The sequence below is a fragment of the Protopterus annectens genome, chromosome 2.part2, assembly GCF_019279795.1.
Source record: "Protopterus annectens isolate FY-2018-M chromosome 2.part2, PAN1.0, whole genome shotgun sequence".
Classification (NCBI taxonomy): domain Eukaryota; kingdom Metazoa; phylum Chordata; order Ceratodontiformes; family Protopteridae; genus Protopterus; species Protopterus annectens.
The window spans coordinates 322888326-322903729 of NC_056730.1; the positions used below are offsets into that span (position 1 = coordinate 322888326).

The 15404-nt window shown below is 43.6% G+C and overlaps 1 protein-coding gene across 1 annotated transcript in view; it reads left to right on the forward strand.

Annotated features, from left to right (window-relative positions):
- Nucleotides 1-15404, forward strand: part of PPIP5K2 (diphosphoinositol pentakisphosphate kinase 2) — a 3486936-nt gene that overhangs the window by 283812 nt on the left and 3187720 nt on the right. The window contains 1 exon segment of the mRNA XM_044063880.1: nt 12209-12242. Coding sequence (XP_043919815.1) covers nt 12209-12242 — 34 coding nt within the window.

Genomic DNA, 15404 nt, shown 5'->3' on the forward strand with positions numbered 1-15404 from the left:
TCCTTTACACCATAACTACTCTAGTTCATGGGTAGTTACTAGGCTTGCTGTCCAGGAGATCATTGAGGAGCCTATCTCAAATTTCCAGCTGCCCCAAAGCACTGTTCGGTTAAGTGACTTGCTGAAGGACAGAGCAGGGCATAAATAGGCAAAGTCAGAGATGTTCTGCAAAAGTGTTATCAGATAAGACTACACTAATTCTCTTGCAAAACCTGTTCTGTTAACTTTATCAACCAGTTAACTATGAAACTCTGACATGGACAGACTAATCCTCAGAAATTAAGCAAAAAAAAAAGTTAAAGGAGGCCTGGTGGTTGGTTTGGAGGGTTAAGACTCTTGCTGCCCATAGTTAAGGTACAGGGTTTGATTCTGTATGACCCCCACAAGTCACTTAACTAGACAGTGCCCACTAACTGGGGCTTCTTTTATGCACACACACAAACACACACACCCCTAAAACCATGTTTCTTTACTGCTGCAACACTAACCTGGTACTCCGTTTTGTTTCTCCTAATTCAAGAAGTGACTTGTAGTCCTGCAAAAGAAATCAATTGGCATGATGCTGGGAAAAAAAAACAGAAATTCAACAGCTGTCTGTAGGACATTTCAAATCCCACATCAGTAGTGTCGTTTGCTTGCATGTGCTCTTGCTTCGTTGCATGTGTAGATTCATCTTTGTGTGCTCCAGTTTCATTTCATGCGTATCTGTCAGCACACACTAGTTTTGCCTCCATGTGAACAGAAAATTTTGACACTTTTTAAAAGAGCAAAACTGATTTTTTTTTTCTTTTTTTAATTAATGTTGCATGACCAGGCCTCGCAGCCAGCACTGGACCCTAGGCAGGTGCCTAGGTTGGCTTATGCTGGATCTGGCCTTTCTTTTTTCAATGCCAACATGAGTGTTTTTCCCAGTAAAACCCAAAAACATTTAAGGAAGTGGCACTCCAGCAAGTGAGGAATTGTGGACAAAATGAAAATCAAAAGGATATTTCCACCCAGTGGAAAAGAAGAATGGAGGGGCTGCTAACTCAGGAGAAGTGTCCTGTCAAGAGAATGCCCCAAAGGATGACAATGTGCATGCATTTCAGCTTTATATGGGTGGACCAGTTATCAGTGCATAGATGATTCTGCAGGGAGTGTAGTGTAGTGCATTGCATTCTTTCTCTGTCTAATGCATTTCAAAATATGTTAAACTTAATTTTTTAGTACCATCCCTAGCTGTCCTGGTTCTGCTCATGGCATAAAGTTAAGGCTGGTAAGGGCTTTCTTTACTAAATATATAAAAAGAAATTTAGTATATGAAGTAGCAATTTTTTTTTTTTTTGTAATTGAAGGGGACTGCTTTCTGTTTTTGCGGTAGTCCAGTAGCAACTTTCATTCATTCATTTATTGCAATAATAATAATAATAATAATAATAATAATAATCAGGGAGAGGGTATGTTTTGTGATGAGAGTGTGGGATATCTCAGTCAAATACATTTTGATTGGCTTGAAGAAAGGAGGTTTTAATTGGAGTGGTTGTGGAATGTATATAGTTTTGTTTTGTGTTCATTTTGTTTGTAAAGAGGATGTGTATATTCCTGAAGCATAGCCAGTTTTAGGCACCAGCGAACCCTGCGGTCGCTGGGGGCCCCCTGGTCCTGGGGGGCCCCCAACCACAGCAAGTTATCTTATCTTGATATTTTGTAACATGTCTGTCAAGCCAACAAAAGCTAGTACAGCAATCTTGTATACTTAATAAAGCAGGTAAGTAATAATAACTCCTATTTATCTCCTTCAAAATTCAAACATCTTTAGTTATAGTAACAGTATTTTGTCAAGTAACAAGCTTTACAATTTCATTAAATATTTTACCAATGACATAATGCCCCGGCCTAGGTTAAGCCCTGATGGTGGACACCCTCTTCACTAAAATTAGCAACATAGCCAGTTTTAGGTACCTGCAATAACTGTGGCTGGAGGGGGCTCCTTAATCATCAATGACTGTGTGTGGGCCCCACAAAAACCGCTGTTGGTTGGGGAAAAATGAGGAGAAAAAATGTATTAAGTTTCAATTATACTCTTTAACCTGAACAGGACTGTGATATGACCTTGTTCGGACAAAGCTGTAATGAACATAAACAAAGTAAGCACTACAGAGATCAGCAGCCTAGGCTGACTGATCTCATTGCAAACTGTGGAGTTTAAGAAGAGCTGATGCTTCTAATCTTCAGAAATGGTTTCTCTTTCAAGGTTTTTATACATACTGGCAGAACAACTGATACTGTAACTCTCAACATCTTTGCTGAAGAATTCTGTTCAGTGATAAAAATAATAGCATAATAAAGTCTCAAAATGAGGAACACATTTTATATATTACTCTTAATTCATTTAAAAAGTTACTGTAATAACACATTTTGCATCAACATGCATTTTTAGACAATAAGTATAAAACTCTGATGACTGGATTTATTGTGACAGAGCAAAATTATGAGACAAAATCAGGAATATCTGTGAAATCAGGGATAGTGATAGATATTAATTTACTCCTCACTGAGGTAAATAAAAGTGACTTATCCCTGTTGCTGTTTGATGACTGCTAAACGCAATCCCTGATCTTGTGTAATAGCACTAGTGTTGTACAATGTACTTGCTGAAATAGGTACAAAATTAGCATTGCTGTGGTGTGTGTGTGTAAAAAAATATCACAGATTTTTATCAATGCACATATCCAGTAATGCCGGAACACACACTTTATTCTTCAGGGTATCAATAAAAACGTAGCTAACAAGTGATTATATTTCAAAAGTAAGGCATCAAATATATCACAGAGCATTCAGACACTTAGATCTTCTAGGAATCTGGTGGCCCCCACTCCCTAAACTGCATAAATGGATACAGGAGGCTCCCTTAATCATCCTTGACTGTGGGGACCCCAAAAAAGCTGTTTTTGGTTGAGGAAAAATGACGAGAAAAAAATGCTTTTATTTTCTGATTGCACTCTTTAGCCTGAATGGAGTTATTATATGACCCTGTTAGGATAAAACTGATAATAGCCTTTGTCCTCAACCACAAACATTCTAAAACATCTCTGCTCAGATGTCTGTGTACAGAAATTTACCGTAGGTTATGAGGGTGCTGGGGATTGTGTAGTTATCATTGCCTTTACTTTTCTAACAGACCTCAGTGGTATACAAAGAAAGTTACTTTAGCTCCTGTAGGGGCAGTGTACTGCCTGGTAGCAGCAACGTAGAATACATTATTGCAATCATTATTTATTTTCGCTTTCCTCACAATCAAACATCAGGCACATATACAGTTGGTTGCCTTTGGGGGTTAGGATCGAAGAGTAAGTAGGCATGCTATGTATATGTATTTCAGAAGTCACTTGAAATATATGACTGTGGCCATTTGAATCTCTGCTTTCATCCCAATCTAACACTAGAGGGTTGCATAGGCAGTGACTGTCTTTTTTGGGAGGATTAGGGAGGCAGGCAGTATTCCCATACATGATCTGTGTATCCTCACAATTGACTTGTTAATTTATTTTGAGCTACTATTTTTGTCAGCTTTGAATTTTAAGCCTCGGATACAACTTGTCTTATTGAAAGAAAAAAATAAGACTGAAATTCTTTTTTCTTACAATTTTTGTTTAGGCCTCTTTTGAATTAAAAGGTTGGGAAATGCTCTAGCTTCTGGGGGCACTGGCTTAATTGAGTTATTTCCTAAATGGTTATTACTGTGCTGTCTTGGTCAAGAAAGTATATTGAAAAGATGGAAGGAAAACTAAAGCTGAACAGCAATATTGAATTTCTTTCCTTAGTCATCATTTCTGTTCAAGCCATCATTGGGTAAAAAAATAAACTTAAAAAGCACTTTAGAGCATATATAAAGTTATGGCTTCTTGAAAAAGCTGAAGAAAAAAGGTAAAATGTGAGAAATGGAAGAAAAAAATAAGTATTGTGCATAAGTGGGAAGCCCAACATGGGGGAAACTCTGGAGGGTGTGTTTTTTTTTTTTGGCGGGGGCTGAAACAGTAAGCAGTGCCTAGGGTTCCATTCCACATTAGTTCTCCCCTGTAGATAGAGTTGTTGTAATGTATCCTTGTTACACATAAATGCCAGTAACTGTAAAATGTCCCTTTGTGAGATGGGCCAACACAGTGTGGTATGTATGCCGGTTGTAATAAGATCATTGTAGCTACAGGTCAGTCTGTGTGTACTACTCCTAAAAGCCTGCAGCATGAACTAAAAAGATGGATAGAAGTGGTGGCAGTGACAGGGTGATGCTTAGACTGAAAATGCCCAGGGGGCCCCCAACTTGACATTTGCTGGGGGCCCCCAAAATGCTTACAGCTGCCCTGTCCTGAAGTGTACAAAAAACTTACTTGGACAACTGCAGGGACAAAAGGTGGAAATCTAGAATGGAGGAGTAGGATAGAATGGAGTAGGATGGGATGAAAGATCAAACTGATGGCTGCTAGTAATTTATTTTGTATTGGCTGGGGAAATGGTCCTTCTGCAGCTGAGATTTGAGAGAAAGTAGGAATAAGTAAAGGGAATAATCAGAGGAAAGGTATAACACAGTACTAGTGTAAAACTAGAAGTACAGGATTGAATATACTAATGCAAAAGGTCTTGCGAATAAACCAAAGTTTAGTAAGATTCTGATCTATGTTTGGAAGACTGAAACACAGATAGTCCTGCAGAACACGTTTCATTTAGAGAATAAAACAAAGACATCATCAAAGAAGAATTTATGGAAGGTTAGTCTTCAGAATATGTTGAAACAAGGAAAAGAGGGGTACTACTGCTTATAAACAGAGTTGCTCCTCTGAAAATTGGGAGAAAAAAATGACCCTTTGGTAGATTTCGTTCATCGATTAGTACTAGGCTAACTGCCCTTGCGAGACATTTTAAGCCTAGCCAGTTATCCCTTGAGAAACTCGAACCCTGCACCTTGTGTTTGTAAGACAGACACCTTAACCATTAGGCCATCCTCCTAACTTTTGTGATGATAAGGTGGTATTGGGGAAAATGACGGTACTGGTAGGAACTTGCATGGTGCCAGAGCAGAGAGGTTAGAGAATACTTAATGAAATATTCTACCAACAGAGCATTCTATGTATTTATGGTAACAGGACTATAGAAACTGATAAAAGGGGGGATGTTCATCATGTTTCACTGTTGCAGTCATTACACTTGGGTTATCCTGCTGGCAAGATACCCGCAGTCGGCCTGAATTCCAAAGTCATGGTCCGGCGTCGGTTGCTGTCGCCTCTTCTCTGACATCAGTGCGCCAGGGGTATAAAAGATGCAGCCAACTCCATTTTCTTCAGTCTTTCTTGCTGCGCTGTGCCCAAAGCAAAAGCAGTTCGCAAGTGCCGGTCGGCCGACTCCTGAGATTTTCAAAATCAAATTTCAGATCCAAAGTCTTCAATAAAGCTAAGTACCCCGTTGGGGAAACTTTTTTTTTTGCTCCAGACCGATGTCAGAAAAAGTTAACAATTGTATTTCTTGTGGGAAGCAAATACCTCATAAGGATTTTAATTCTTACTGTATTCCTTGCCTAGGCCCTGACCACGACGTTGCTAGCTGTCGGTTTTGTGCTAGATTTAACCAACGCACTATTAAGCGTCGGTACGATTTTGCTTTTCATTACTTTGGCCGAAGGTTTAATTATATAATGCCGTCGGAACAGCCAACGACTGGAGTTTATAAAAAGCGCAAGGAAAAGTAAAAGGACAGGCATCAGAGGTCCAAAACCGACGAGGCCTCTGCTAGGCCAGTCGCCGGTTCTCAGTGAGGTGCTTTCGCAGCCCCTGACACCCACTACCTCAGAGCCACAGGCCGCTTCCGACTCCCACGTGGAGACAACTAGGCCTCTGGATACTCAAGGTATTGGACACTCGGAAACTATTCCCTCAGATGGGTCCAGAGCCGCTGAGCAGGCATTGGCTTCTGAGGGTGTTTTCAGACCTACACAGTTATATGTCAAGCCAACCTCAGCTTCCAAGGCAAAGACTAAAACAGCTTTAAAGACAAAGAAACAAGTACAGAATTCTCCTGGACAGACTTCCATGCCTAAGAAACAGATGCTTAAAATGGCCGAAGACCTAATTACTTTGATCAGGGGTTCCCATCCCTCTCCTGATAAGAGGCCTAGGCAAGACACAGAATATGATTTGTCTGATCAGGTTTCCATTTCCTCTGACTCCTCTTCAGAACAGGGATACTCTCTTCCTCCTTGTGAGGATTCTGATGCTGATGAATCCATCCCTTCAGCCTCTCCTCCTGAGGATTATTCTTTTGGGGAAACCCTGCATACCATGAGGGAGCATTTTCACTGGGAGAGCCAAGATTACTCAGAATCTAAGAAAAGGCTCAGAGACTTTCTTTTACTGACTCCGCACAGACCTCTTGCTATTCCACCTGTTCTAGACATTGTAGATGATGTATTTTCAGAGTCCAGCCTGTCTCCTGACTCTTTACCCCCTGCACCAGTTAAGCCAGACAGATACTACAGGGTTCCAGATTCTCATAAATTTCTGTATAAAAACCCTGCTGCTGACCCAGAAACTATATCTCAGGGTCCCAAAGGGGTCAAGGCTTCCACTGCAAAAACCCTGTCCCCTCTGATAGGGATTCTAGGGCACTGGACAGATAGGGGAAAAAGTTTACACTTCTGCTACCTTGGCTGTAAGGGCTTTAAATTGTCAGTTTCATATGCTTAAATATCAACAATACTTAATGTCACTGCTCAAACAGAAAATGTTGACAAATTCTGAATGTTCTGAAAACAAGGAAATGCAGGATTTATTGCATGCAGCTGAACAAGTGGGAAAGTATACATTGCAATGTGGTTTTGATTCACTGGAGGCCTCATGCAGGGCCGCTGTTACAGGTTCTGTCATTAGAAGACATGCTTGGTTAAATGAACAGAATCTTCCTGATCATGTTAAAGCAACATTATTAGATGCTCCATTATAGCATGATACTTTGTTTGGTGTTAAGGCAGAAGAGGTATTGAAGTAAATGGAGGATAAAGCAAAATCTATGCAGACAGTAAAGGATTTCTTACAGGTACAGCCACCCAGATCTAGCAGGAACTGGCCTTCTAAGAATTGGTCCTTTCCAGTGTCAGACAGGCCACAAAGAGGTAGATACCGACGCCCTAGAGGCAGACCCCAGCCCCAAGGCTCATACAGGCCTAAACAATGGGGTGCTTCTACCTCCAAAAGCGGAGAAGGCAAATCACAGTCATATAGGAAACAGTCCCAATGACTTTCCTCTGCCAATGCCAAGCACTTATCTTTTGGCAGCACCCTTAGGGGGAAAGCTAGCACTTTTTTCACAAAATTTGCACATGATCACCCAGGACAAATGGGTCTTGAATATAGTCTCTCATGGCTACAGGTTCCACTTTCACACCCTTCCAAAGACAAAAGGTATGCCAGACCTGCCACACAATCAATGGGCAGAGGCTCAAGAGCAAGTTTCATCTCTCCTGGACAAGAGGGCTATTCAGCGAGTACCACAGCAAGAGCAGGGACAAGGATTTTACTCAAGACTTTTCTTGGTACCCAGAAAGGACAAAGCCTGGAGACCAATACTGGACCTGTCTATTCTAAACACTTTTCTGGACGTTCCAAAATTCAAAATGTTGACTCTGTAGCAGCTTCTGCCCATACTGGGCAAGAAGGCTTGGCTTGTAACTTTGGACCTCAAAGAGGCATACCTGCATGTCCCAATCAGACAATCTTGCAGAAGATACCTCAGATTCATAGCTGGCTCAATGCACTACCAATTCTCTGCACTGCCCTTTGGCTTATCTACTGCACCCAGGGTCTTCACAATATGCTTGGCACCAGTAATTGCATTTTGCAGACAAAGAGGAATTCAAATATATCCCTACTTTTGGACGACTGCCTTATTCAAGCAGAGAACAATGACATTCTACTGAAGCATCTGGCATTTGTAAAAAGATTACTAATTTCTCTAGGGTACACAGTAAACGAAAAGAAATCAAAACTAGTACCCTCTCAAGAGATAATATTCCTGGGTGCAAGCTTAAATACAACTGCCCAGATGGCTTATCTCACGCCAGACAAACAAAGGCAACTGACTTCTTACTTCGAAAAGATGGCAACAAAGACCCAGTTATCTGCAAGAAAAATTCTGCAGGCTTTGGGCTTCATGGCATCCTGCATTCTGCTAATTCCATATGCAAGACTGCATATGAGGAAGCTACAATGGTATCTAAAAAGTGTTTGGACTCAACATTGCCACAGCCTGGAAACATTAATTACACTCATTCCCTGCCTACAACAGGAGTTTCGATGGTGGGCACAAGCCTGTCACCACAACAAGGGACAGCCATTCACTGTACCCACAGCCAGGCAGACACTAACAACAGATGCATCAGATTATGCCTGGGGGGGCCCACATGTCAGAAAAATGTATTCAGGGCACATGGCCCGCAAGCCAAGTGCATCTTCATATCAATCAAAAAGAGATGCTAGCTGTACAGAACGCCCTGACAGCCTTCAAGGATCTACTCCATCCAGGACAACTGCTGATAGACGGACAATATTACAGTCATGTGGTACATAAACAAGCAAGGAGGCACACATTCCTTCCCCCTCTGCAGACAAGCCATGACTTTGTGGAACACAGCATTGACTTATCAAGTGCACCTGCAAGCGCAATTCCTGCCAGGAAAGACAAATACTCTGGCAGACGAACTAAGCAGAAACCTCATGGACCCTCACGAGTGGAAACTAGATCCACAAGTCTTCAGCATGATAATAAGGAAATGGGGATGCCCAGACATGGATCTATTTGCCTCCCCTCACAACTGCCAACTACAGAGATTCTGCACAAGGACTTATCACAAACAAGCATGGAAAGTGGATGCTCTATCATTCAGCTGGAAAACCCTTACAGTATATGCCTTTCCTCCTCTGCCTCTCCTCCCCAAGGTACTTCTAAAGGTCAGACAAGAGAAGCCAAAAATGATACTGATTGCCCCAGACTGGCCACGCCAGCACTGGTATCCAATCCTAAAGAGCTTGTCTCAAGGCCCAGCCTGGACTTTACCTCAAATTTCTCATCTACTGACCCAACTAAACAATCAGATCCTGCACAGCCAACTCAGAACACGAAATCTGGCTGCTTGGCGGATAATATAACCACTCCGAACACACCTCTCTGTAAAGCAGTTATGGGTGTTATTTTGGAGGCCAGGAGGCCCAGCACCAGAAAATCTTATGCAGAAAAATGGAAGAGATTCTGTGCTTGGAACCAGGCACTAGGAATTGACACGCTTGTACCAAATATTCCTCAGATTTTACAATACCTAACTGAGATGCTGGACAAAGGCCTATCCTTCTCATCAACTAAGATCCATGCCTCTGCCATTTCAGCTCATTACAATACGGACCCACCTATTTTTTCACATCCACTGCTAAGGCAGTACCTCAGAGGGGCCAAAAACATAAGACCTCCAAAGAGAGCACCACTACCTGCATGGGACCACAGTTTTGTCTTGGAAAAGCTCACACTGCCTCCTTTTGAGCCAGCCAATACAGCTGAGATAAAATTCTTATCATGGGAAAACAGCTGTGCTCCTAGCAATAACTTCAGCAAGAAGAGTCTCAGAGTTACAGGCATTAATGGCTGTGGAACCTTTTATTATTTTCCATCCAGACAGGGTTTCTCCAAGGACAAGCCCAACATTTATGCCTAAGGTAGTGTCCAGTGTGACTCTTAACCAAACCATTAATTTGCCTACCTTTTATCCAAACCCACAGAATAAAGGGGAGAGACTTCTGCATTCTTTGGACATAGACAGCTACGCTTCTACTTGGACAAAACTAAAGCTTTCAGAAAGAATGAGCAACTTTTAGTGGCATATGCTGCAGGATCGCAAGGAAAGGCTATTTCAAAGTAGACTATTTCAAAATGGATAGGCCACTACATTTGTTTCTGCTATTCACAACATGGCAAATCAGTGCCTAAGGGCATTAGGCCACATTCAACTAGAGCAGCAGCCACTTCAGCAGCCTTCCTCAGAGGAGTACCAACCAAGGATATTTTGGAGGCTGCAACTTGGACTTCAGTGCACACTTTTACAAAGCACTACCACTTACCTCTTTACTCTAAATCCAGAGCAGGCTTTGCCACTGTAGTTCTGCAGGGCCTCATAGCCACTCCTAATTCTATTTAGGCCCAGCCACCTAACCTCAGCTTTGGGATTCAACCCAAGTGTAATGACTGCAACAGTGAAACACGATGAACATAGTACAGTTGTGTACCTACCATAAATGTAGATGTTAGTGTATTCACTGTTGCAGTCCAGGTTACCCTCCCACCATCCCCCTGTCATTGCTGGGACTTATCTGTACTTCTCTATTCTATACAACCTATGTGGTGTATTTACTTGTAGATGAAGGTAATGTTTATGTTACTGCATGCTTTTTTATAAGCAGAATTTTTAGCCTACCCTTTTGGGGGCACCTGACATCTGGGGCAAGAAAAACTGAAGAAAATGGCGGCTGCATCTTTTATACCCCTGGCGCACTGACATCAGGGAAGAGGTGACAGCAACCAACGCCGGACCAGGACTTTGGAATTCAGGCCGACTGCGGGTAGCCTGCCAGCAGGATAACCCAAGTGTAATGACTGCAACAGTGAATACACTCTAACATCTACATTTATGGTAGGTACACAACTGTACTTTCTTAGGAGGGCCAAGGAATATCTTGCTCTCAAAAGGACAATTTTAAGACTTCAGTTGAGATCATTTGGTTTGTTAGTCATGCCAGAAAAGCAAAATGAGATTTAGATTGCATGCATTTCTCTCATCTTTACAATAACTGGGCAAGATTGGAAAAGGGGTTACATTTCAGCAGAGCATAAATGTTTAATGACATATGTGGATATACATCCTATGGACGTTGCAGATCATTCTTTAATACTATTTATGATAGAGAAGTTACTGCAAGATATTAGATGAAAACATTGGCACTTTCCTGTGTATTGGTTAAGGAAAGATAAATGTGATAATGAGTTGGTTGTGAATGTTTTGAAGATATTGTGGAAGATAAATTAATGGACTGGGAAAGTGTAGAGTCATCTGAAGATTTTATTTCAAACTAAGAGAAGATGTTAATATGAGAGTCGTATTCTTCTTTCGGCTTTTCCCAGTTAGGCGTCGCCACAGCGGATCACCTGTCCTCTCCTGATTGGCAGTGGAGTTTTATGGTGTCGAGTTGCCAGCCCGGCGCCTAGCCTTCCACAGAAGGCACAGAGAGTAACAAAAAAGAAGTTATGTACCTACCATAACGTTCCATGTTAGTTGTCTTCTTCTCGCCTTCTTTCTTGCTGGTTGGGTTCGGAGCCTATCCTCTGCTTCGACTCGGCCATCTTCAAAAGCTCGAGAGCTGCTTACTGGCTCGAGGCCCCCCTATATCTCATGATGCCTGGCGCTAGATACCCAGATCTCGTTTGGTAAGTCTAACTGCAGACATAATAAAGGAATCCTATCCTAGAATGCATAAATCCTACTGGAGAGACTACTAGTCAGAAAGGAATAGCCAGAGAAGACTCAGCCGGTGAAAAATCAAGAAGAACTCTTCTCGGTCCACTAGGATAGGGGGATGGAGGGTGGGACGCAAGATAGAAGGCGAGAAGAAGACAACTAACATGGAACGTTATGGTAGATACATAACTTCTTTATGTTAAGTTGTGTATCTCGCCTTCTATTCTTGCTGGTTGGGACAGCGTCCCTAGCACCTAAAAACCTGGATGGCTCATCGGAAAAGACTCTTCAGAACAGTGGAACCAAAGTCAGCTCTGCTCCTGGAAACCAAATCCAACTTGTAATGCAAAATGAAAGTATGTGGGTGGGCCCATTTAGCCGCAGCACAAATAGATTCCATGGGCAACCTAGCCTGAAAGGCCACCGAAGTAGCTAAAGCTCTGGTGGAGTGACCTTTTGGTTTAACTGGCAATTCTTTATTCCTCAGTTGATATATGAATGTGATGATAGAAGTCAACCACCTGGATAAGGTTACTTTGGAGACCGAAAGACCGTGTTTACCTACTGCATAAGACAGGAAAAGTTGATCTGATTTTCTAATGTCCTTGGTTCTGTGCAAATAAAAGCGTAGCTGCCTGTGAACATCTAACTGATGCAACTTATATTCCGCCCTGTTGGAGTGGTTAGGGAAAAACACAGGAAGGTCTATGGACTGATTCAAGTTACTCTCTGAAGAGACCTTAGGAAGGAAGGATGGATTAGTCCTAAGAGCAACCCTGTCATTGTGGAACACGAGGTATGGGGGATGGACAGAAAGAGCCTGTAGTTCCGAAACTCTTCTGGCTGAAGTAATAGCTACCAGGAAGAGGGTTTTCCAAGATAAGAACTTCAGTGAATAAGAAGCTGCAGGTTCGAAAGGGGGCAAAATCAGCGAAGTTAAAATCAAGTTTAAATCCCACGGTGGTGGAGGATCTCTCACTGGGGGCCTGAGCAGAGTGGTTCCTTTGAGAAAGGCTTTACACAGCTTATGGGACATGATATTGTTTTCCGACAGGCCAATGTAAAAATTTGAAATTGCTGCTAACTGGACTCTAATTGTAGCTGAAGCAGAACCAGCATGGAAGAGTTCTGCTAGAAATTCCAAAATGAAGTGCACTGGGGCTGAAAAGGGGTCTATGCTTTTTGCCTCTGCCAGGAAGAAAAACGTTTCCACTTACTAGCGTAAGTTTTTCTGGTCATAGACTTGTGTGATGACAAAAGGATTTCTCTCACAGATAGGGAAATATCTGGGAGCCTGGCTACGGTTGGAAGTGGAGCAACCACGCTGTGAGCTGGAGAGTGTGCAGGGATTGGTGCAGCCCGCCCAATTGATGAATCAGAAGCTCTGGAACTAGGTCCAGAGTCCAGGGCTGTTCGAGAAGATAGGAGTGCAGGAACGGAAACCATATTTGTCGAGGCCAGTAAGGAGCAATGAGGATCATTTTACAACCCGAAACGGCAGCCTTCTGAATCAATTTCGGTATGAGGGGGAAAGGAGGAAATGCATAAAGAAGTCCCTGGGGCCAATTGTGGACTAGAACATCTCTGGGGGGATGCCCGGGGAGTGGAAGGAGGGAGAAGAAATTGCTGCACTTGTTGAGGGGAGTTGCAAAAAGGTCGCAGCAAGGTTGGCCCCATCTGCGGAAGATTTGGTCCGCAACCACCTGGTTCAGAGACCACTCGTGAGGCATGAGAATTGCTCTGCTCAGTCTGTCTGCTATAACGTTGGACTTCCCAGGGATGTGCGTTGCAATCAGAAACCATTGGGAAGAGATTGCCCACTGCCAGAGTCTGAGTGCTTCTCGACATAGGGGGTAGGACCTGGTTCCGCCCTGCTTGTTGATGTACCACACTACGGACATATTGTCTGTCTGGACTGCAATGGTCCCGGTAGGAAGAGAGTCCTGAAGAGCCTGCAACGCTAAGAGCACGGCCCTCATCTCCAAGACATTTATGTGCAGATGATACTCGTGAGGTTGCCAGGTGTCTTGGACTGTTCTGCCCTGATAATGCCCCCCACCTGATCAGGGAGGCGTCCGTGGTCACTGTAGCCACTGGAGGGGGAAGAACAAATGGTCTGCCGTGGAGCACTGATGTGGAGACCATCCACCACGCAAGGTGTTTCTTGCATGCCTGAGTGGTCATAATCGTGTAAGACATGGGAAGTTGCTGGAAGGACCATTGGGTGAAAAGAAGTCACTGGAGAATCCTCATGTGAAAACGAGCTAGGGGAGCAAGTACGATAGCTGCTGCCATGAGACCTAGCGTTTGAAGGACAAACCTGGCTTGAATCCTTTTGCATGCTAATAAAACCTTGACATGCTGATGAATCACTGAAACCCTGTCTGGTGGGAGGCTCGCTAACATGTCTTTGGTATTTAAATTTGCGCCTGTAAAGGTGATAGATTGACAGGGCAACAATGCAGACTTTTCGAAATTTATTGTGATACCTAGCCTGGAGCAAGTGTCGATGGTGCAGTCTCTGGCTCGCAGAAGGTGATGTCTGGTGGTAGCAGTGAGGAGCCTGTCGTTGAGATATGAAAACACCTGGAATCCTTGCCGTCTCAGATGAGTGGTGACTACTGCCATACATTTGGTAAACACCCTGGGGGCTGTGGTGAGACCAAAGGGCAGAGCTCTGAACTGATAATGGCTGGCTCCCAGCCAGAAGCGAAGGAATCTTCGGAAGCGTCTGTCCATTTTTATGTGGTAGTATGCATCCTGAAGATCTATGGAGCACATCCTATTGTCCTGACCCAAAAAGGGTAAAATGGATTGAAGCGTGACCATCCGGAATTTTGTTCTTTGTACAGACTTGTTTAGTCTGCTGAGATCCAAAATGGGTCTCCAGTCCCCTGACTTTTTTGGTACCAAAAAGAACCTTGAGTAAATTCCGGATCCTTGTTGGTCTGCTGGGACTTGCTGGATGACCCTTTTTCTTAGCAGTTTTGAGACTTCTAGCACTGCTTGGTCCCTTAGTTTGGGTGAAACATCTGGAAGGGACTTGTATGACTTTAAGGGGGTGCGAACAAAGGGGATTCTGTAGCCTCCAGATATGACGGACTGTACCCATTTGTCTTGTGTTATGTCTCGCCAGGCTCCTGGGTACAGTGATAGTCTTCCCCCGACTGCCTCCAGAGGTGAGCAGCCGGGCAACCCTTCAGGGATGCTGGAAGGGCTTGTCAGAGAAGGATTCTCTGCTGCCCTGGTTTTGCAGACCCCCTCTGCCACGAGGGCGGCATCTGTTATTGTTCCCTCCTCTGCCCCTGGAGGGAAACTCACCACGTGTGTCTGGCAAGGCTCCTTGGGATTTCCGGAACACATCTTCCCACTCTTCTTCTTAGGATATGGTCTGGAAGGAGTGGAAAAACGGACTCCTACAGCAGAGTGAGTCTTGCCTTCCTGCTCACACCTGGTAAGGGTATCTTTCACCTGTGATCTAAAGGGAGAGGAACCATCAAAGGGGGTGTTGATGAAAGATGCTCTGAAAGGTTCCGCAAAGTTACATAGCCACATCCAGGCGTGCCTCCTTAGGGCCACGCCTGTGCCTGCGGCTCTACTCGCACCATCGGCTGCATACGAAATGAGCCGCATGGAGGAGTTTACCACAGAATTAAGAGTCGCCAGCTGGGAGGCTGCCTTAGCCTGGGCCCCCTCAGCTGATGGATCTTGGAGGGTATCTCCAAGCTCTTTCAGGAGAATCCCTCTGAAGACGGGTAAAGTGGCACAGGTAATTCAGGGACTGCATGGAAAAGGTCGCTGAAGAGAACATCCACTTCCCATATCTGTCCATCGTCCTGGACTCCTTATTAGGGGGATGGACAGATGAAGAAGTTTCAGACAA